The 23,586-nt window shown below is 33.4% G+C and overlaps 1 protein-coding gene across 4 annotated transcripts in view; it reads left to right on the top strand.

Moving 5' to 3' along the window:
- PPP1R12A (protein phosphatase 1, regulatory subunit 12A) overlaps positions 1-16,858 on the top strand; it is a 136,836-nt gene extending 119,978 nt beyond the window's left edge. For 3 of the 4 annotated variants that reach the window (XM_008566490.1, XM_008566488.1, XM_008566487.1), the window contains 6 exons: positions 808-824; positions 1,948-2,083; positions 4,035-4,139; positions 8,618-8,665; positions 11,892-11,942; positions 12,759-13,051. In XM_008566490.1, the coding sequence (XP_008564712.1) occupies positions 808-824; positions 1,948-2,083; positions 4,035-4,139; positions 8,618-8,665; positions 11,892-11,942; positions 12,759-12,893 (492 nt within the window). In that variant the 3' untranslated portion in view covers positions 12,894-13,051. Of the gene's footprint in view, positions 1-807; positions 825-1,947; positions 2,084-4,034; positions 4,140-8,617; positions 8,666-11,891; positions 11,943-12,758; positions 13,052-14,401 lie in introns of those variants that run through there. The other variant, XM_008566489.1, reaches the window with a different exon arrangement.
- Positions 16,859-23,586: the final 6,728 nt, after the last annotated feature.

Here is a 23,586-nt window from a genome sequence, read left to right as displayed (position 1 = left end):
AGAGATATCTGAATTCAAGAATTTAACAAACCATTTCTGAATAGTTACCTTACAAATAATTATAGATTCAGTAAGTATTTTAATAGAAAAAAAAAACTAAATTTGATCAACAAAAAATTACTTTGACCCCAATAAGACTATTTTACCCTATTAATCATTTCACCATTTAATAAGAGTTACTGAGATTTCAATGTAGCATACCACTTGCTTGAGAAAACTAACTTGAAGTATTCATCTTAATTTTCTACTCTCTAATTACGAAACTTTGAAGGAATATGTATAGCTAGATTTCCAGGAAGTAAATTTTATGTGTATACTGTTCTACGTAAAATACTTTTGGTATTCATTTATTTGCCTCTTATTGCCTCAAGAACTGAAAAATGAGTAAAGTGGTTTCTTTGAGATGTCGCATAGTAAACTTGACATTAATTAATGTAAATTTTCTCCTGCTGAGTGGGTAAATAAAAGTAATGAATATGGTTCTTTGTCTCTATTTTTTTTCCTTTTAATTAAAAAATAATGTATGTTGGGTTTTGTAGGAAGTTACAAAAGGTGTCCATAAATTGTCAAAAGTAATTGTGTGGTATCGTACATGTAAAAATATGTCCAATGACTCTGTGTTCTAGAACCTCTTTCTAAGAACAACCACATTAAAGTTAAAGCATATATAGTTAATAGATAAGTGGTAGTTTAATAGTGTGAAAACATTAATGATATGTTAAATTTACTTGATCATTCACAATTTAATAGTTAATTGAAAGCATAAAAATTTAGTATGCCTTTGTTTTTTTCCTCCTTCCTTTCTAGACGGATTCCGTTTCTAGGTATGCTTTACTTTTTTTTACTGATCTTTTTCTTATTTTTATCTTTGATAAAAATAATGTTACTAGATGTTTAATGGATTTTGTGAGCTTATAGAATCATTGGAGTAATAAAAATAATTCTGTAGAAATTTAGATGACCTAATCCCTGTCATTAGCTTTCTTCGTTAAAGGCTTTACTTTTGGTTCACTAGTCACAGTAAGTCACTGAGAAGATTTTTCCCAAGTCTCTACAACATTGATAACTTTTCTTAAGTTTTCCAAAGTTTCCTAACTTATTTCAACATTGACTATCTCATCATTAACAACAGGAACTGATGAAACCCATCCTTGGCCAGAAATTTATAAGTACTTAGAATCTTCTCCCTTAGCCCTGCTTTAGATAAAAGAGAAAATAATGAAGACACTTTTTAAAAATGTCATCTAGCTCAAAATTGTTTATCTTTTTTCGGAGAATCTCCACTATGTCCTTGAATCTAATCACTGTTCCATTTCTCTTGCCCATGGTTGTTAGTTAAAGCCCTGTAAGACCAAGAATAAATGTTTATATACTGATGATTCTATTGAATTGAAATACAGAGCCAATAGCATTTATCAGAAAAGGTAACCTGAATTCAAAACCAGATAATAAGAGAATTCTCATTACAAGTAAGATACATTCTTCCTGTTCAGGACAGACATTATCTATCACTTTGGATGTACTGTATTTCATTAAATCTAAGATGTTACTAATTTTAAAGCACAATTATATTATATACCCCTAAAAAAAGGAAAGGTGCCACCAATTAAACTATAATACACTGTCAATTTAAGCCATGTTCTGATTTCAGAGATGTTAAAATGTGGAAAAATGTATAATTTAAAATTGTTGAAATAATTTATGATGTGAAACCAGTTTTGACTTTTATGTATGGAAATTTTGAATCTCTTCCTGAAATAACAGAATTTAGTACTATTAAAAATAACTTCCCATTTATTATGTATCACAAAAAATTGATTAGATAACAGATGAGGGAAGTGGTTACCTACTTTTTGGAATATCAAGTTAATATATACTAATATGTATGTTAATGTAAGTTGTGAAAGCCTATAATAAAGATTTTTTATTTAAACTCATCTTTTGAAGATATGAAACCAGTTCCACGTCAGCTAGTGATCGGTATGATTCCTTGCTGGGTCGCTCTGGATCATACAGTTACTTAGAAGAAAGAAAACCTTATAGTAGCAGACTAGAAAAAGACGACTCAACTGACTTTAAAAAGGTACTTGGGTTATTTAGTTATATTTAATTTAAAATAAATTAGTTATCTTTTGTGTTGAGGTATTTATATTTGAATATAATTTCAAAAAATTTATAATGAAATTAGCATTTCAAAATACTTATTTTCATTTTTAGTTTTGGGCAAGTAATAGTAGTTTGTTTTTCAAAGGGAAGAGAAAAGTATCCAGTTCTTTATTTCACATTTAAGTATCTCAGGCCATTACTGTGATTGAGCTGGAGGGGGACATTCAGTAGGTGGGGGGTGTATGTACTCATTTACACACTTTGTTTTTTTTATCCATTTATTAATAGGAAGCAGCCAAACAGAGAATGTGGCTTTTCCTAGGACTATAGTTTTTCCTAAGTAACTGAAAGTTTTGGGGTAGTTCAAGTGCTATAAAGGATTAAGGATAGAAGTAATTAAGAAGTAAATAATAGAAACTCAACAATCTAGGATTCTGACAGTCATGATTCATATTATGAGCTTGGAATAAACTTGATGAAGTTTGTTGGCGAAGGAGAAGACTTGTGGTATTTATATACACATCCCAGATACCTGGCAGCTATTTGAATTATATACTTTCTTATAAGGCAAGTCAGCAAGAGAGAAAAGAGGAGGTGAGAAGAGGGGAGTCATTGTACATTATGAATAAGATTCAGTCATTTATTCAGTAAAGAACTGAACACTGAACCTGTGCTAAGTACAGAGAGTCTCTTCCTGGGCAAGTGGACATGGAGGTATTGTCCTGCTCTGATGGACATCTTCCATGTAGTAGTAGAGCAGGTATTATCATACAATCTTAGTAATGAACATATAATTTAAAAAATCGAGACAGTTGCCCTGAAGTAGAGAAACAATTTTATGAAAGTGTGTAACAAAAGAAAGTGATGGGACCGGTGGATGGATTTCCTAAGGAAGTGAGGCTTCAACCAAGAACAGAAAGGTGATTAGGAGTTAACTGACAAAAGTGGAAGAGAAAAGTGTTCCAGATGGAGTGAACTGCAAGCACACAGACTTGCTGGACAGGTACATGATGCACTGGAGTAATTAGATTTTCATTTTGGTAGTAGGACAGAGGGAAGGGTTGTGTGAGGCTGCAGCTAGACCATGCAGGACCAGACCATGCAGTGTCTTATAGGCCATTTTAAAGTTATCAGTATTCTAAGAACATGGGAAACCATTCAAAGTTTTTTAATTCATGGAGGTTGATGGAATAGCTGGCATATGAAAATTACAAGATTTTCATTTTGAAAAGTTAATTTTTGTTTCTTTGTATAAAACAGATTAGAGGGAGGTCCAGGTAAACTATTTTGTTATTAGAATAGCCTAGATAAGAGATAATTGTAGCCAGGATTATAGTGGAAGTAAGGTGGGAGGGAGGCGGGTGGAGAGGAGTAGATTCAAATGTTAAGAAAGAGGAAAAAATCATCCCTAAAGGGAAAAGTCTTAGATTTTATCCTGGATTTGAAATATTTGAAGAAAAGTTTCCCTTGCTTTTTAACTTTATTATAAGTAATAGAAGTATAATGATAAATGCAAAGTGATATTCCATCTCATTTTTGGGGATTCAAGAAGGAATAATGGGCAGAAAAACTCACAGACTCCAAATAAAGATCACAGTGACTCCTCAGCTTCAGCCACAGATATTGTGCAGATATGTGGTCCCTCTTTATTAGATAACTGAATCTTCTTTAAGAGAACCTGAAAAGTCAGATTTTTCTGTAAAGTCTTAAATCTAAAATGCTGGACCTAACTCGTAACAGTTTATATGGGACAAACACCTGTGTAACCAACAATCTCTACCTTGCAAAAAGCATTATAAAATATAATGTATCCTTTATATGGCTCATATGCTACATTAATCTTTTAATATTGCAAAGTAATCAATGAGGAATCTTAAAATATTAAGAGACCAGAAAAGTAATTTGTTCTTGTACTCTAACTTTTATAGCTTTATGAACAAATTCTAGCTGAAAATGAAAAGCTGAAGGCACAGCTACATGATACAAATATGGAACTAACAGATCTTAAATTACAATTGGAAAAAGCCACTCAGGTTTGTACTTTTTCTCTTTGTTACTCTCAAGGTAATGGCTATGATTTATTTTATATAAAAAATTGCATTGAAATTTTATCTAATATTCTTAACAGAAATTTGGATATTGATAATTGCATATTAATTAGTAAAAAGGAATCAAGCAAATGCAGTTTACCGATAACTTTACCTTTTTCTGGAGTAAATTAAAAACACAAAAGTATAGTCAAAAGTCAAGGTATTTTTAAACTTTTTAATACCTAGGTTTTGGTACATGAAGGATTGAAACACTTATTTCCAGTATGCCAAATGTAGGAAGGCATTAAAAGCATCTGTATAGGGGCCGGCCCCATGGCTCACTCGGGAGAGTACGGCGCTGGTAGCACCAAGGCCGCAGGTTTGGATCCTATATAGGGATGGCCGGTGCGCTCACTGAGCATGGTGCTGACCACACCGTGCCAAGGGTTGTGATCCCCTTAACGGTCAAAAAAAAAGCATCTGTATAGAATCATCTTATAGCCGTAAAAATTTCTTTATTATTTTTGTTTATTTTGAACATTTCCTGTTCAAATAAAACTGATTTAACATAGCAGTGCTGGAAGAAAATAATTTTACTTATAACTTTTTTTATAACTTCCTTTTATGCAACAGACTAGAAAAGACAATTTTAGATGCGAAAATTGGGATAGCTAAGCAAAACTCACAACCTTGTACGTATGATCTAGGATATATATGATCTAGAGAAATTGTTTCTCAACCTTTTTCCATGGAGCACTGTTTCTGGAAGATATGTAAATAGGCACATCTCCTCTCCTCTTCCTTCTTTCAAAAAAAGGCTTTATGATCAAAGAAACTTGGGAAATGCTGTACATTTTATGGAGATTTTACAGGGTCTATTTAATTTTTAAGAACAAACTTGTTACATTTTAATATGGGACTTTTTAGCATAAATACATTTCTGTAGCACAACTCTTGGAATCCTGCTTGAAAGCACTGATCTAAAATGGTGTATCCAGTTCTATAAATGGGACTGCAAACTTCTTTTGGTCAGTCTTTTACACTCATCTTTTTCTTAATTTTTTAAGAATTCTCTGTGTTTAACTTATACTTATTGCCAGATCCTTTTTATTGTTGCCGTTAACCACTATTGTGTTGTAAAGTAATTGTGTGTGAACAATGGATGCTATGCTAAAATTCCAGAGGTCAAGTTAACCTTAAGAGATTTTGAAGGCTCTTCAGATTCCTTCAGTTAATGGGGATTTATTGTAAAGATAAACAGAGAAGTAAGAACTAGAACACGTTTCGTAGTGAGGTGTCATAAAAATTTGAAACATTATACAAGTTAAAACTACTGACTTACACTTAGGCTTCATGGTAAACTGGAACGCCTTCATTCTTCTGGTTACATTAGTAGCTTAGTGAGACTCCATATGTAAAAATATTATAATGAGTTTCCTGAATATATCTTCAGCTCTAGAGATTTGATCATAGTGTTATCTAAGTACAGGTGTCCACTACTCCCCAAAGATGTCCACTGCTGTTATTGTGGTGACTCAGCTATTCTTTGTCACTGTGTTTCTCTGCTTTTGTGGCTCCCTTATTGTTACTTAATTCTTCCTATATGTCTCTCATTCAAACTCTGCAAGAAAGGGTAATTGATAGAATTAGCCGATTACTATCCAGCATGTAGCAACCTGTTGTGGGTGCTCATACTCCTGTTAGTGACCATTTCATAGGTTACTGGACAACCTGTATAGAAAGCTGCCTGGGGGTCAGGTACCAATTTAGGATCCTTCTACTTTGGCCAGAGAAACAAGTCACTGGATTAAAAAGTAAGACAACTTCTGCTGCAAAATTTACTGAGTTAATAATAAGAAAGATAATTCATAAAAGTAAAACTGATGAGCATTAAAACTCCTTTTGTTCAACTTTAGAGTATTTATCCTGAGTATTAAAGTCTACTGTGAATTCTTCTATGTTATTCTTTTTAAGCATTTCTTCCACAACTTTATGAATGTACATAACAATGGCAGTTTTGATAGTTGCATGAAATTTTTCCAAGGGAACTATCATCCTGTTAAGAAGAAATCTTGGGGCTAGCCAGTTAGCTCAGTTAGTTAGAGCACAGTGTTATAACACCAATGTCACGGGTTCAGATCCCCACACACCTGCCAGCTGCCCAAAACAAACAAAAACATAATCTTAAAATTTAGTTTTATTTGATAGTAGTTAACCAAAAGACTCTAGAATCCTTGAATCCTGTCTGTCCTGCCTTAGCCCAGCCACCCTTCTTACTGTACAGTCTCCAAGAAAGGGAAACAGGCCAATTTACCAGAAACCAATTTGCTGAGTAACACTTTGCCAAATGACCAGTTCACCAGATTTACTAATTATGATTTTAACAGCTTTAACTAGAATCTGTAACAAAAAACTAAACTGACATTGATTTTTTTAATCTATGAAATTATGAAATTATAAAATTGGTGAAATGTTTCCATATGAAGAAAAATCACCAATAAAATGCTGTTTTTCATCTAAGATGTTGTTAATTTATAGATGATGGCATTGCTCCACTATTTCTGATTCTTTCAGGTTTTTTTGAATGTCATTTTAAAATTTTTCAGTCCTTTAAATGTTTTTATGATTCATTTATAGATCAGGTGGCTTATCAGCCTTTGTTTTATATTTCTAGCAATTAAAATAAATATTTACATTCAAAACCATCAAAAAGAAAACAGAATTAGCTGAAAGTCTTATTCGTACTTGAAATTCTGAATTGGATTTCTAACAAGAAACAAGTAGAATACACCAACACTTATTTTTCCAGAGAATGAAAAGCATAAAGCCATTTAAAATAATGGAATAAAAGTAAGGTTATCTGGCCATGATTCTTTAAATTTTATATACCATAACCATAAAGAAGAAATTGTGAAAGAAGAATCAAAAAGTAACTTGGTTATAAGTCCTAAAAATACTAAAACAGGAATGCTGAAAAGATTGGTGTAAAGCTACTAGACCATGCCAGTTGTCGGGCTATTTTACCTGCCCGTAATCCTGCACCAACTGGGCCAATTGTTGAGCTAGGGCTGGGTCTGGAGCTCACAGACCCCTCATGCCTTGTTCACAGACTGGGTCACAAACCCTTCACATGCCAGGCTAGGTCTCCAGTCCCCTCACATGCCAGGCCAGGTCACCAGACCCTGTACACGCAGGTCTATGAGCTAGGTAACTAGCAAACAGGTCCTTGGAAGCCGTAGGTTGGAAAGCATGGCCACACGGCCCGGCGTCTGCCCGAGGCAGTAAACCCCAACCAAGGTGGCGGCACCACACAGGCACACTAACTTCACCCACACACAACCTGCCCACAAAGAATGCTGCACCACCCCCAACCTGCCTTTAGGTGAGGGGGCCTGACCAGATTGTTCTATTTTCCCAACAATTGGCAAAGAAAAAATTATATAAAGAAGTATTTTTAAATTTATCACATTAAACAGTGAAATTGTGCTTAATTAATGTCAAAGTTTGTTTTTTAAGTATATTTTGTGGTTAGTAACCACAAAACAGCATTCTGTTAAAGTTGTCAAAAACCACTTTTGGTACATTGGTTAGTCAGCTAATTGGCTTTTGAGGAATGAGCTACTTGATGGATTCATTTTCAGCATATTGACCAGGAACCTCAAGGGAGATATTTGTACAAGGGCCAATTTAAATAAGATCTAAGATGCTATGTGTGTTTAACTGGACCTATGCTCAATATCCAGATTTAGAGCTCTCTAGTATAGGATGCCACATGTGGCTTAAAACCCAAGCAGCCTTTTTAATCCCCCTACAGCCAGACTCAGATCTCAAGATTTTATCAACTTTAAACTGTTTGGATAGTATGGAAGCAGAAAAAATGGAAGGCCTGAGCTCACCAGGAAGAGAAAGCAATATAGCTAGAATTTCTTACAAGTCAAAGTAGCTATGAACCCTCTTACCAATTCTGGAGCACGGATGATTGGAAAAGAAAACTCTAGAGTGAGCAAGACTAAGATAGCTGTGGGAAAGAACAAAAAGGCCAGTTTTCTGGTCTTGCTGCATGAATACAGAGTCAGTCAATTTGGTAATAAACACATTTCAATCAAGGTCCTGGAATCAGACCGTTGAAATTAGCCACTCCTGGTGGTGCAGGAAAGAAGAGAACTTCAGCATCTGAGGGAAAACTATTATGTTTTTGTTTTTGTTCCACAGTACTTACCCACTCTCACATCCAACTAAACTATAAAAATTCCTGGGGAAAGATGATATAGACCGTAAAGTGAGAACTGTGGAGATCATTCTATTTCTAAACGTTTCTTTTACTCTATTATTTCAATACAAATACTGTTTTCTTTACTTGCACCTGTGTGTGACTCTATTGTGATTTCTTTTAATACCCATTAAGAGAAAGGTACTATGGTCCTCTTCCCCCAATCTTTACTGTACTTATTTCCCTTTTATAATTTCTTATTTTGTGGCAGAGACAAGAAAGATTTGCTGATAGGTCACTATTGGAAATGGAAAAAAGGGTAAGTGTCCATCTTATTGAATAAGTAATCATTATCCTTTATTATTTTGTGTAAGCAATAGTAGGGGGTTTTTTTTGTTTTCTTTTGTTTATATGGATGGTTAGTTTTAATTTAAATTAATATTAAGTTAATGAGTATATTTTATAGTTTAGCTTTATGTAATGTTCTATGGGATTTTTAGGTATGAAATGGCCTTATTAAATAAGATTTAAGGGCCGGCCCGGTGGCGCACTGCTACAGTGCGCCGCTTGGGAGTGTGGCGGCGCTCCCTCCGAGGGTTCGGATCCCACATACAGACCGGTTCCCGCTCACTGGCTGAGCGAGGTGTGGGCGCGACACCGAGGATTGCGATCCCGTTGCCGGTCCGGTCCGGGCGCGACACTGAGGGTTGCAATCCGTTGCCGGACACGAAAAAAGACAAAAAGGAAAATAAATAAATAAATAAGATTTAATTACCACCATTATTCTCTGAATGAATTTTTTTAAAAAAACTGTCTTGCTTTGATTGAAATCACACATCATGGTAGCAAAACTGATATTTTTTGAAATGCCGTTTATCCCTCTTTGATTTTCCGTGGTTATAACCTAAACATTTTAATCATATATACATTTTTTAAAATTCTTTGCAAAGTTAAAATACTTCCGTTCTTGAAATAAAGTTTTTAAATCTGAGAACATCAAATTTTCAAATTCTTTTTGAAGTTAATTTAATAATATTTTTAATTTTGAGTTTAAATATTTAACTTAATATTAAACAAAATAACTGAACAAAAAAAATTGATTACAAGAGAATTCTTGTGCTATTTTATGTCTTTCTGCTTTTTTTTTTTTTTTTTTTTTTCAGCTGTGATATATTCACTTGTGTTTCTCTCCACTTATTATTATTGCTCAGGGGCCTGTAAGTGGCTATAGAAATAACTCCACATGTTTAGTCTGAACAGATGACAATGTTTAAATGATCCAAAAGTTAAAGAAAAAGCACTTAAAGTGTGTCTGTAGCACAGCTGAGCAGTGGCTAGACTTGCTAGGTTTTGACCAGAGGAGCAATTATATCCTGGTAGCTGTGATCTCTAGGTCAAAGAATAAATAATCAGGAGCAGTTGATATAAAAATGTTTTTCTTCCATTCCATTTTTTAAATAACCAATTTGCCTTTTCCACCAAAAATAAAAGAGAGAAATGGTAAAAAATACAGAATATAAAAATAGACAAATAGTTTGTTAGTATCTGTTATTTACTAATTATAACATTTTATAATTTTAGTAAATTATATTTACTAAATTACTAAATTATTGCAATAACTACCATTTTATTATGATTTCAGTAAGTTTTAAAAATTAGTATTCTGAGCCATTTTAACAAAATTGATACAACTAATAATTGCTAAAAAATAAAATCACTTATTTAATGTTGATTATTTCTTGTTACAATATATAACTGTTACTGAACTTTATCTCCAAGATATGCAGAAATAATAAAATCAGTTCTCTGTTATGCATACTGATGGTTGAGGTGAAAGACATAGATAACAAAATATACTTTATCAAAGTATATTTTTGAGAATTACATTTTTGAAGAATATTTAATTTTTCTTATGAAAGTAATATATTTATTACAAAAATTCAGCAAGAGGAAATTATATAAAATCACCCATAATTTACCATACAAAAATAATGGATATTTTAGTACCTATCATGATATACACACATGTTCATGTTCTGACATTCTCACCTGACCTCCTTTTTCTGTTTGTCAAATGCAGGTAAATTACAAACTAGCTAATCCACTCTCAGTTTAATAGACAGTGATAATTATAGTATTAATAACTTATTTATTAAGCATTCTGTGTACATCAGGTAGGCATGGGGCTAAACATTTTACATGCATTTTCTCTTAACCATATTTTTAATGTTATTAGTCAAACATAGGAAATTGCCTACAATTTTACAATTGTCAGTTTCATTGTGCCAATATGTTTAGGCAGTTGGGTATAATGTTCTTGTCTTGCTTTACTCCTGAGGTAAAATCTTGAAGTCACCTCATAAAATTGAGGCTCATAGAGAGATTACCTTTCAATCACAAGAAATATTTTATTTCTATTTCAGAAAGTTGTGAGGATCAGATATGACAGTATATGCGCTAGTATTTTGAGAAGCACAGTGGTTTATATGAATTTATTATGGCTGTACTATTAACTAGGAGAAAAATCTACAGAAAGTAAACATTTTTGTCTATATAATGTTTAAGTGTGCCAGTATTACAATTACATAGTACTTATAAGACTATGAATAGGATTCCATCTATTTTTTAAATCACATACCCTAAAAACATTAACATTTACAGTAAATGTACTGCTTTACTAAATATCAACATTAATTATTAATCTGGGAAAGAATGTCTTAGAAATAGTTTCAGTATGATTAAACTGAATTTAAATGGTTTGTATCTGAAAGGTGACCGGCAAGAGTCAGTATCTTCTGGGCGGTATGACCTAACCAGTTTTACAGCTCATCAATTACTGCTGCTTGCTTTTTGCATAACACATCCTAGTATGCTTATCATTTATGGGAGAATAAAACTGTACACTGCAATAATGTATTGTATGTTGGCTTTGCCTGTCACTCTTTGAACTGAGTATGAAATAAATACTGTAGTTGCTTCTCCATTAGATTCACTGCATTAATGCTACACACAGTATCAACCTAAATACAAAGCTATAAAGTCAGTTGGATAAATAATGGCTAGTAAACATTGTGGGTGAAGGAAATGAACTTCTCTTAGATCGTTTTGAAATTGTAAAGTGCACATGTTTTGGGCACGTTTGCTTCTTGCTTTTCTGCTTCTATCACTGTAGTATAATTGCATCTTTGTGTGTGGTTTTTTTTTTTTTTCTTTACTGTATAATCCTCAGTCTTGCATATTGGTTTACCCTATCCCTAAGTTTCCACATGAACTAAAAAAATAGTTTGAACACATCGTTTAGCATTTTATTAGAAAGTCAAAGCTTTAAAGAAAGAGCTTATAAAAAGTAATAAAAGTAAAGATCTTCATATTTATTCTCTCAAATTTTGGAAAGCTTTTTACACATCACTGGCATCACATCTTTTTCTACACTGCTCCTGATTTGATCTTTGATTCTAAAGTATCACTACTTCACAATAAATATGTAAGAAAACTTAAGAATATAATAATTATGTAATTAATATTGGTACCTTAAATTGATTTAGGAACGAAGAGCTCTAGAAAGAAGAATATCTGAAATGGAAGAAGAGCTCAAAGTAAGTAAATCATGCTATTTATGATATATAGTGCTGCTTATGAATTTAAATTTTATAATACTATTATAGATATTGGTTACATTAATTGTCCTCAAAGCTGATTACCCAGTTGGTGGACTATCTGTATCTTGTGCTTTCTTTCTTCCTAAATCCAGGTTTTAGTGAGCTGGAAGAGGTTTTAAAACCCAAATTGTTTTGATAATCAATTTGTATAGTGATTTGGATGTTAAGGTGGAGAAAAAATTAGACAATAACAGCTACAAAATGAGGGATTTATTATTTATTTTTCACATTTCTATATGTTCCTATGTTTCTTGGAGAGTAATGGTGAAGGAGGATAATATAAGATAAAATGTTCTTCTTTGAAAATAAAGGATATTAGAGGAGTGAACAAGCAGAGCCATATTTTATCACTCTGCATTACCTGTGGAAATAATTGTTTTGAATGTTGAACACTCCTTGTAGAAAAGAAAATAGCATAGTTAATTGATTACCTCATCACATTGTCTTGCATAAAATATTTTATCACATTAAGAATGCACGTAGGGTTAGAAGTTCAGGATTTAAATGTTTTATTATTAAATTGTTTGGTTTATTATTAGACCATTATTATTGAATGGCTCTGAAGATTGGAGACAAATCTTTTGGATTTTGTTTGCTTATGCATTATTTACCTTTCTAAATCTCTTGGAACATTCTTTTAAGACTTAATTTTTTCTTCTTATACTCATTACCTGTGATTCTTTATATTCTTATTGTATTCTTTTCCATTTTCTTATTTTTTATTTCTATTTCTTTATGTTCTGATTCCTACAGAACCTGCACCAAATAAAGCAAATTCAATCTCTGAGAGAGTTAAATGAGCGACTGCTGACTGAGAATAGGGCCTTGACAAGAGTGGTAGCCAAGCGCTCAGGGTTCTATAGGCAACTACAGTCTGTGAACCTATAAGTTATAGTTTCATCATTTCTTCTGGTTAGAGCCAGGCAGGTGTTTTTGCATTAGTAAGTGTGTTTTTGTATTAGTAAGAGCTCACTTTTACAAAGTAATGCCATTGTGTTTGGAGCTTATCATATAACTTTTTATGCATGGCTTTTCAGAATGTTAGAAAATGTCACTAATTGTATATTGCAACTGATAAACTACAATAAAATTAAGAAATGATTTACGAATTTAAAGACTTGTCTGCTATTTTCTAAAGCTTGTGCACATTTTTGGCTCTACAAATATTTTCAGGCTTAAAATATAGCTATTTACAGTTCTTTACTAAAAAGAACGTAGAACATAAACAGTATATTTTACATACAATGTATTTTTTAGCTGAAGATTAAGCATGCATTATCTGTTTTTGAGAATAACTTAGTCAGAATTATATTAGTTGATATTAAGTTCTGTATTACAAATATCCTAATACATAAATTTGAAATTACTATATTTTATATCTAAACATTCTGAACACATAAGAATTGGTTGGTTCCACATAAAATTAAACTCTTCCTAAAGATTTTACTTAAGGTAGTTTTTCAAGTAGAAGTTTTAATTTTTGTCTAATTAGATACTCTAGTACATTTCGAAAACTGAGGAAAGATGGCTAAATATTTTGGAAAGTATGGTTTAATGTGTGAAATATAAGCTGTTTCATTTCCTAGTGAACCTGGCAGGGCACATGTAATTTTAATCGTTCTTAGTAGAAAATTCACCTAACTTGTGACATTTTTACTCCCTCCTTCAATTTGTAGAACAATAGAAAATAGAATTGCTTTGTTTTGAGGATATGAGATTGTATTTTTTATTTGCTTCACATACTGGTTATATTTTATGCTTGGATGTTTTCATTGATATGGATTTACTGCTTTAGCCTAATATTATTTTATATTATGCTAATAATAGTAATAATTGCTTTGTTACCATTTAATGAGCACCTGTCTTGGATCAGACAGTGTACTAGGCACTTAAACTTAGGTACTGTAAGTGAATCCTTGAAGGAATTTTAATAATTTACAACAAGTCTCATTTCCTCAAAACTTTCCTAGATAGAATGGTTTTCTTGTAGCACAGTAGTGTGAGTATTATGGTTTTAGGTATGACAGGCTTTGGTTTAGGTGCTGACAGGAACTATTATTAAAGGAACTCCCGTTAAGAGTCTATGCTAACAAAAACAGGCTTCATTTTCTTGGCTGATTTACCATGGTGTGCTTGTGAATCATAAAATCAAATGTTTTAGTAAATTTTAATGGATAACTTTGAGAGAATAAGCTTTTTATTATATTGTTTACTAAACTAATTAGCTTATCAGGGTGGGGGTTTTTTCCTTCTTGATATATGTTTTGGATACTAGAAATATATATAACTGGCAAAGCTTGACTATGTGTTTTATGGTGAAAATATAACATTTATTAAGAGTAATGTTTTATTTTTTCTTGAAGTAAAAATTTTTCTTCTATTTTTTCCCCTCATAGATGTTACCAGACCTAAAAGCAGACAACCAGAGGCTAAAGGATGAAAATGGGGCCTTGATCAGAGTTATAAGCAAACTTTCCAAATGAAAAAATAAAAAGCAGCAAGTAATGGAATTGCACATATTACTAACCCAGTGGACCATAATTGGCAGTCACTGGAAGCCTGGAAAGAATTCTTGGAGACTGTCATTTTTGGATATCCTGCCAAATGCCCTCCTATCTAGGATTTTTGTTTTGTTTTGTTTAATTTTCTGGGGGGTTTTGGTTGGTTTCTTTCTTTTTTTTTTTTTTTAGATCAAGACCATTGTTTCATGTTAATGCAGCTGCTGAGAAGATTTTTTTTTTAATGACTGAGAAAACTTGTTTACAGCTCCAGCATATAAGGAAAGTGTTCAAGGCCAGATATGCCTCAGATATTTAACCAGTAAGCCTTAGTTGTACATAAATACTTTTGTGTCAACAAAAACTTTCAGCTCTCACAGAAGACAGTTATTCAACATTTTTTTGATGTGCCACAGTTTCCAGTTTTTCAATATTTAATTTTTTTGCTTTACATCTAAGTTTGGGTTTGTATCTTCTCCTTCTAACTCTTCATGTGGCAGAGTCTTCTATGTTTTCGTAGCTTTTTCATTTACAGAAAAAAACACTTGCTCTTCTGAGATTATTGTCATGTATTAGGCTAATGCTGTGTTGTCTCCCACCTGGAACTGAATTGCTTGGTGGAACATTTGCTTTCACTGTTTGTGCAATATGCATTTATTTCTTATATGAATGCTTTAAAGTCAATTGAGATTAGATCTTTTAAGTTCTATTTTCTGCCTTCATTGGTCACTTTTTTGTTTTTCTTTTTTTATTATTGTAGTATAAGATGTTAGATTCTGTAATCTTCACATTCATTTTAGCAGGTACTGAGTGATGCTGTATATATAAATAAGTGTACTGTTTTGATTTTTAGACCACCACATGGCATGCTTGACTATTTTCTTATTTCAAGTTTCTGTTAATACAAAGTAGGCTACTCCATGATAGTGTTAAAAACAAATGTGCTAACAATGTGATATAAAGACATTTAAAGTTACACATTATGTGGAGCCCTATCTTTACAAAAGTTTTCTACTGTATAGTGCTTTTACTTTTATTTTCAGTTTTCATTTGATAGTATTCAACCATAATTAAAGTTCTATAAGATACTTGCTTCACATTTCACGTACCTATATTTATCTGAGTGCTGTCTAAAACTGTTGTGCTAGCCAAAGTAATGCTATGAAATCATTTGCAGACTTAACCCATAAGTTAATGTTAAATGCACTGTAATTGCCATGTGAAGAGGCATCGACTTTGATACCACCATTATGTTCAGACCATTTTATACATTTCAGTGGCCTTTTTTTAAGAAAAACAAAAAAGCAAAACCAAGTACATAGTGAAGATGGCTTTTATTTGGACAAATAGCTTTTATATTTTCATTAAACCGTGCAAAAAATATTACATCTTTCTGGCACATAACTGTCTCCTTAACCACTGAACAGTTCAGCCATTTGAATAAATTGTACATTATAAAGCTTATAGTAGCTGATTGTATTATTGATTGTATTGTATACTATATTAAATGTGAATTTGTACCCCTTCATTTTAAAAGGTCATCGTGTTCTACTGCCTATTTTAGATTACTTTGGGGTTGGGGAAGGGTGTTTTGGTAAGCAGGATTTTAAGTCCTCTCTCTCTCGATTGGTTTTATGAAGATATAAGGTTATGCTCTTACTACCAAGCTCAGGATTCTTGATTTTAAAGGTACAAGGATAGTTGTGGGAACTTTATTTTTGGTTATATTTGAACTGTATGAATGGTGGGTCTGAATATAGAGAAATCCATGGTCTTATGTGGAGGTAAAATATACAGTTAATTGATCAGTTTGAGTGACTGCAACATGTTCTGGTTGCACAACAGTTAGGCATGCTATGGTTTATATTTGTGAAGTTTGGATGCCTGTGAAGAATGATTAAATACATGTTTCTAATATTTTAGTGTTTTGTATTTAGGTTATTTATTCTTTGTATCTAAAACTGAACAGCTACTGTGCTATATTGATTTTATTGGTAGTATTGAGCAGACCTTGTTTCTGCATGAAACTAGTTGCAAAACCCACTATTTTGGAAATAAAAATGTATTTTGACATATACAAATAAAATGAATAAAACTATTTTAAATGTGTGAACTTTTAATGAAGACATTTTAAATTTTGTTCTGAGATATTTAAATTCTGCATGGGTATTTTTTCACTACTTGCTCTACTTGGATATCATTTGAATAATTTTTGAAATTGTAATATTGTGATAATTTGCACAACATTGTACATGCACATCTGTAAATGCAACCTTAATTGCCATATTTATGCAATCTGTGTACCAATTTGGACAAATGTTTATATATTTTACATAAAGCTGTCTGTATGCAGAATCTGAGAACTAATTTTTTTATGATAAGTGGGTAAAAAAAAAAATAATAGTGAGTTTCAAGATAATTGCTTTCAAGATAGTAGCACAAGATTTTGTTTCCATAAACTTTTTTTTAAAATTAAACCTGTACTTTTTCTTGGTTGTAAACATAGGCTTAGGAATATATATGAAGATAATATTCCATTGAAATGTAAAATTTACTTTAATAAGAGGCACTTCTGATTTTGGAACTTTGGCAGAGTACGTGAAGTAAGCATGTGTTTAACTAAATACAAGGTTTGAATTCCATCCTTTCTTTCTACTTTCAGTACTTCATGCTCACAGAATGGTAGGCATTACTGTTATTTATCCTCCATAAAAAAGCATTTCACATACAAATACTTGAAAGCCAAATAAAAAGCAGCAATAGAACTATTCAGGAGAATATTCATTTAAAAAAATAGATATTTGCTAAACCATTAGACGACTTTATTCTTTTGCTTAAAAGTTTACCACTTATTCTTTCCTGGCTTATCTGGGACAGTCATAACTTCCAATGTCAACACTTACTGAGTTTGTTGCATTAAGAAAACATCCAGAGGGATATTTCCCATAGAACATAATTACTTTGTAGATTGTCCTTCACTTTGTCATTATAAGCAAAATACAGACTAAAGTCCATTAACAATTATTAACTATCCATTAACCCTATTTTGCTAATGAAAACCTTTGGTTGCAAAGATGAAAGCTAACTGATACTCAGTCTTTTCTTTGATGGTCCATGTTTTACACTGCGTGTGGTCTCTGTGTCTGAATATGCATGTTCAGCAGAGGTAATGTACATATCAGAACTGTTGTCCAAAAAGTAATAGATTTAGAATGAAATAGTTATTTTCTTATTGTATGTCTCTCAATAACTAAAACAGTTCTTTTACTTTCATTTTAGAAAGATTCTCTGGGGTTAATTGCTATGTAAATAGAGTGCTCTTTCTATTAGGTAAGTGGCATAGAGAGTATCATATTGCTGTTCCATGCCTACAAAATGACCATATTACAAAGGAGTAAATTTAAAATAAAAATAAATGAGCCAGAAGTATAAGGTTCTGTTTCTGTAATAAGATAATATAAATAATGAATTCTGTCTTATTCCTGTAACTTTGAAGTTCTATTAAATGTTTTATAAAGCTTATTAGAAGCAAGCTCATTTGAGCCAGGCTGTCCCGACATGTCACTGCTTAAGTGCCAATAAATGTCTGGATCACAGAAATTAACTAGATTTTCCTTTTTAAAAAGCTGAAGGAAAAGGAGGAGGAAAAGTTTGAAGAAATGAATAATATTAGTAGATTTTGTCAATAATATATAGCAAGTACGGCATTGTACTTGGTACTTGTATGTCTAGGAGAGTGGTGGTGGAAAAGGGAGACCTCTGCCCCTTCCACATGCTCAGTTTTTCTTACATGTCTGTTTTGATACAAATCTGTTTCAATATCATATCTCATTGGATTCTTAAAACAGGCTAGATAGGTAGAATATATCTCCATTTTACAGGTGAGAAAGATGAGGCTTACAGATTATTATGTGATTCAATATCTGAAGCCTGGTACAACACGGAGCTCTTAACTGAAACTTAGTGGTGGTTGTCATTGTTTTTCACACTCCCCAAACCAGGTTGTTTCTTATACTAGTTATTTTATCTGCCTGAAATTGCCAAGTTACTTATGAGTGTATTTTATATTTTTAGGCTTAAAGTATTTGATTATCTTTGAGGGTGGCATTTCTCGATTTTTAGTTTTTCCTCTGCATTCTCTAATTCCACATCCTAACCCCCACACCTGCTGAATTTTCCCTTCTCTCCTTAGGGCTTATTTTTTTCCCTATGAGATTTTTTTTTTTTTTTTTTTTTTTTGGGCTGATGAATGCTCTAATGCTCAAGCAGCTAGTTGACTCCCTGGTGTAAATTCTGACTATGGCCAGTCCTATGTACATCATAAGTTTGTAAAAGATTTCATACACCCATATGAAAAGGAATTTACTTTTGCATTGTTCAAAAATAGATTTTTTAAATTGGTGATTGATGCTTAATTGCCAAGAATCTTTTTTTATTCCATAGTAAATTAGGCAATCTTGATGTTGCTATGGTTTTAGCAGCAGACTTTTCTCTTCCAATGGAAATATATGTGGAATATAAAATATATAAAAGATATAAAAATGTATTAATATAGGGCCGGCCCGGTGGCGCACTGGATGGTGCGCCGCTTGGGAAGCGTGGCGGCGCTCCTGCCCGAGGGTTCGGAGCCCACATGCAGACCGGTTCCCGCTCACTGGCTGAGTGAGGCGCGGGAGCAACACTGAGGGTTGCGATCCCATTGCCGGTCCCCGGTCTGGTACAGGGGCAACACTGAGGGTTGCGATCCGTTGCCGGACACGGAAAAAGACAAAAGACAAAAAAAAAAAAAAATGTATTAATATAAACTCAGATATGAACTACCCATCCAACCTCCTCCTCCACCCAAAAAAGTACTCAAAAATTAAAATAGGCCTCTATAAGAAAGTGTCATGGCAGGAGCATGACTTCTTCACTTATTACTGCAAAATTCTTAGGTCATGACCGGAATATTGTTAAGCAGATGCATCTAACCTGCACTTTTATGTTAAATGTACTGTACACACGCTCTAGTAGGACACTAATTTATGTGAATCAATATATGCTGGCCTAAATTTTAGGTGTGCTACTGCCTTCCTCAACACTGGAAAATTCAAATGTAAGTACAGGGCAGGAGAATCTCCACACAAAAATGAGATAATCTCACAGTACAAGTTAGTGTATGAGTGTTCAATATTTTACAAATTTACCTATATCTAATGTATTTTTATAATTTCTAAAACATCATTTTAACAAACAATTTAACGTTTTGTGAGATCCATAAAACACCTTTGCAAAACCTATGTAGTACTCATTTATAAACTTTTGGCAAGGTCGACCTTTGGATTCAGTCAGCTCAAGATATAAATCCCAGCTTCATTTGATAAATGTCAGTAATGTATTTTCAAAGCATCTTACAGTATTTAAAAATTTAATAGTATTGTTCTCCTTAGAATATATTAAAGCAAAATTTTAGAATAATTTACTTGGTTACCATAAACACTTGAACTTTTACTCTGATACCAGTAAGAGAGAAAGGTATGAGGTGGATTTCAGAGGACTTCCTTGAACCACTGGAAAGAAGGAGAAAGTACACCTCTGTAACCATACCGTCACATCTTTCTTAAAAGATTCCGGGGACACTGACCTGCTGCTCTTGTGAGTCTAATCTATTTATGAACCCCACTGCTGTTTCCAAAGGGAAGTACCGGAAAGTGGCAGGGCATTTATAGGTGTCTCATACAAAATATATTTGCTGTAGAAAAGCAGGTATTAAGTGTGGGCTAGTAAATGTTTTAATTAATACTTAACCATTATTAATAATTGCTACTCTAGTTCTTATTTTAATTGAAATGTGTAGTTGTTGGAATGTCAGGATTATCACTAATTTTGGATGCTTTTAAAGTTTAGATAACGCTTCTCAAATTTTCCTGAGGTCATCTGGGCCTTTGTCAGCTTTTAGTCAGACTAACCTTGTTAAATAATAGTCTTCTGCATAAGAGTTTTATAATCCGTGATTTGTTTTTTCATCTGAAACTTAAGTCCTGCCTATCTCATTCTTACTCCATATTGCATCTTTAGTGTCTAATACTTGGTAGGAAAACCAGAGGGGAAGGGGGCTAAGTTTTAGTTAGTATTTTCTGTGTACAGACCCTACGTGTATATTTCTGATTTTTTAAAAAAGTGATTTTTTTTTGTTTGTCTATAAGCTCCTGGAAAGGACAGAGTTCATCTTTTTTGTCAGCACTTAATTAATATGGTGCCTGGCACATAGCAGGTGTTTACTGAGTGTTTTAAAGGGGAGAGAGTAAATCTGAATAATTAAATTGTGATGTACAAGTTTTATGGAAGAAAAATATCTTGGTTGGCATCTAGGTTTTTAAGAAAGTTTTTTGTTTGGGGGTTTTTTTAAAACTATTAAATATAAACATTCTGATATTTACAGATTTTGTCTTAGTCATTTGACAAGTTCTTGTTATCACTTATATGCCAAACACGGCCCTAAGGGGTGGGGATACATCCAAAAGCAAAATAGGCAAAAATAAATCCCTGCCTTGTGGAGGCTAGCTACATCCACATAGCAGAAAGATTGAAAATAAACTATTACACATTATTTTAGAAGATAATAGTTAACTATGGGGGGGGTGGAAATAGAGCAGGATAAGAGATTTCAGGAGTGAGAGGAGAGCCAGTCAGAGAAGGCCTCAATGAGAATGTAATATTTGAACCAAAGCTGTAAGAATGGTTGCTCAAGAATTATGCAGATGTCTGGGAGAAGAGCATTTCCAGGCAGAAGAAACAAAAGCAAAGGCCTTCAGGTGCAGATGTTCTCTGGTGTTTGAGGAATGGTAAGGTTAATATGGTTACAGTGGGGGCCGGCCTAGTGGCGCACTGCTACAGTGCGCCGCTTGGGAGCGCAGCGGCGCTCCCGCCGAGGGTTCGGATCCCACATACAGACCGGTTCCCGCTCACTGGCTGAGCGAGGGGTGGGCGCAGCACCGAGGGTTGCGATCCCGTTGCCGGTCCCGGTCTGGTACGGGCGCGACACTGAGGGTTGCGGTCCGTTGCCGGACACGAAAAAAGACAAAAAGGAAAAAAATATATATATGGTTACAGTGGGGTGAGCAAGAAGTAGAGTAGGAGAGAAGATTAGAGAGATAACAAGAGAGCTACATTAGGGACTTCATTTAGATATTTATTGACTCTCAAAAACCTTATCTATACCCTTTCCCAGGAAGAATCTGTAACTCTTTATAATAAAAGCCACAAGTACTATATAATTGTAAAATGGTTCTTTTATAAAATAGTTAAGAATTGGAATATAAATTGTGAATTTGGGAGAATAATTATACTAGAAAACCTAGGCTAAGTCTCCTAGGGGAAACTTAATTAAATGTAAAACATTTTCAAAGGCTTTTAACAATCAAATAAGAAATGAAAAAAAATGGATTATTATAAATGTCATTATTATATAAAAAAAGCATATTAGTTCATTGGGCAAAATAAACACTTTAGTTCAGTTCTCAGAAGAGAATTTTTCTCATTGGTCTCTACACCTCATGTACATTGTCCCTATTTGTCTTTGCATTTTTGTAACATTTCCATTTGGATCACTTATTCAACCCTCAAAAGCAAAAGCTAGAATATGAAGGTGTGCTTCCATAAATGTTATGATATAGTTCCAAAGGGATTATATTACTATCATCCACATGTATAGTATTCACCATCTTTCTTGTTCTAGGAATGGTTAGCTTAACCATTCCTCTTCAATGGTTCTCAAACTTGAATCACCTGGAGAGCTTGTTCAGACACAATTTGGACCCTGCTCCTGTTTCTAATTTAGTATTTACAGTCTGAGGTAGCACTGGAACTTGTATTTCCATCAAGTTCTCAGATAATGCTGATACTGCTGGCCCAGGGACCATATTCTGATACCTGTCTACAATGTTAGTTGTCTCTCTCCTGAATGTAAATAGTTCAAAAGTAAAATCACTTGTGAGAACCTAAAATGTATAATGTATAAACATATCCTATGTTAACAATTAAAAGGAGATCATATAGTATAGATATCAAACCTTGGGTAACACAATGATAGTTTAAAAGATCATGTGTTTATTCATATCACACATACCCTGGCAGAGGAAGAGTATACCTACAGACAAATTGAATCCAGTTTAATCAAAATCAAATCAAAACAGAAAAAAACTTTTTTAAATATGGGAAAAGCAACTGGATAACAGTCACATACATTTGATTAGGAAAAGGATAACCAATCTCCTTACATCTCTTCTCTGCTTACTAGAGAGAGAAAAAGCCTAAAACTCCAGGTCTAGGTAGGCAAATGTCCTAAAATCTAGATCTCTTGCAAGCTTAAACTAAATTTTAGGAAAGCCAACATGACTGCCTTCTTACCTTTGAGGCCCAAGCTTCCTGCATTCTATAAAGTGCATCATTGGCTTAAGTGTCTAGATATACCAAGACTGCCAGTTACTATAGAGAAGCTTTCTTGGATTAAGGGAAGATGTATTTAACCTGTTCCTATTAATATATGAATATCAGTAATTCTTGAAGTGTCATACTGGGACCAACAGTATCAGCATCGCCTGTTAAAAATGCAAATTATCAGGCCCCACTTCAGAATTACTGAATCAGAAATTGAAGATGGAGCCCAGTAGTCCTTTTCAACAAACCCTCCAAGAGATTATGATGGAAGCTAACGTTTGAGAACTCCCAGCGTATAGGTTTCAAATCTAGATCACATGAGCCAAAGCAGAGCTCAGGGCTGGAAAAAAGAATTCTCAATGCCATTAGTGAGAAGTGAAAAGAACTATCAGTGGGGAGATAACCTCTAGCTCTGTTGAGAGTGTATTGCTGATTCTGCTCCCTCTATCTGAAAAACAACATTAGAGAAAACCTTTATCTCTGAAACTGGATTGGAGAAGTTCGCAATCAGATTAAAGTGGAGCTGATTCACCTCAAAAGAAAAGAGCGTCTCCTTTAGTAGATTCCTGCAAAAGGAACGTAATGAGATTTTTGTTTGGGAAGAGATAAGGTTATACTATAAAATGAGTATGGTCATGCCTCACTTAATGATGGGGATACGTTCT

This window comes from Galeopterus variegatus, unplaced genomic scaffold (assembly GCF_000696425.1).
Source record: "Galeopterus variegatus unplaced genomic scaffold, G_variegatus-3.0.2 Scaffold246, whole genome shotgun sequence".
Lineage (NCBI taxonomy): Eukaryota > Metazoa > Chordata > Mammalia > Dermoptera > Cynocephalidae > Galeopterus > Galeopterus variegatus.
This window is presented reverse-complemented; position numbering and strand designations above follow the sequence as displayed.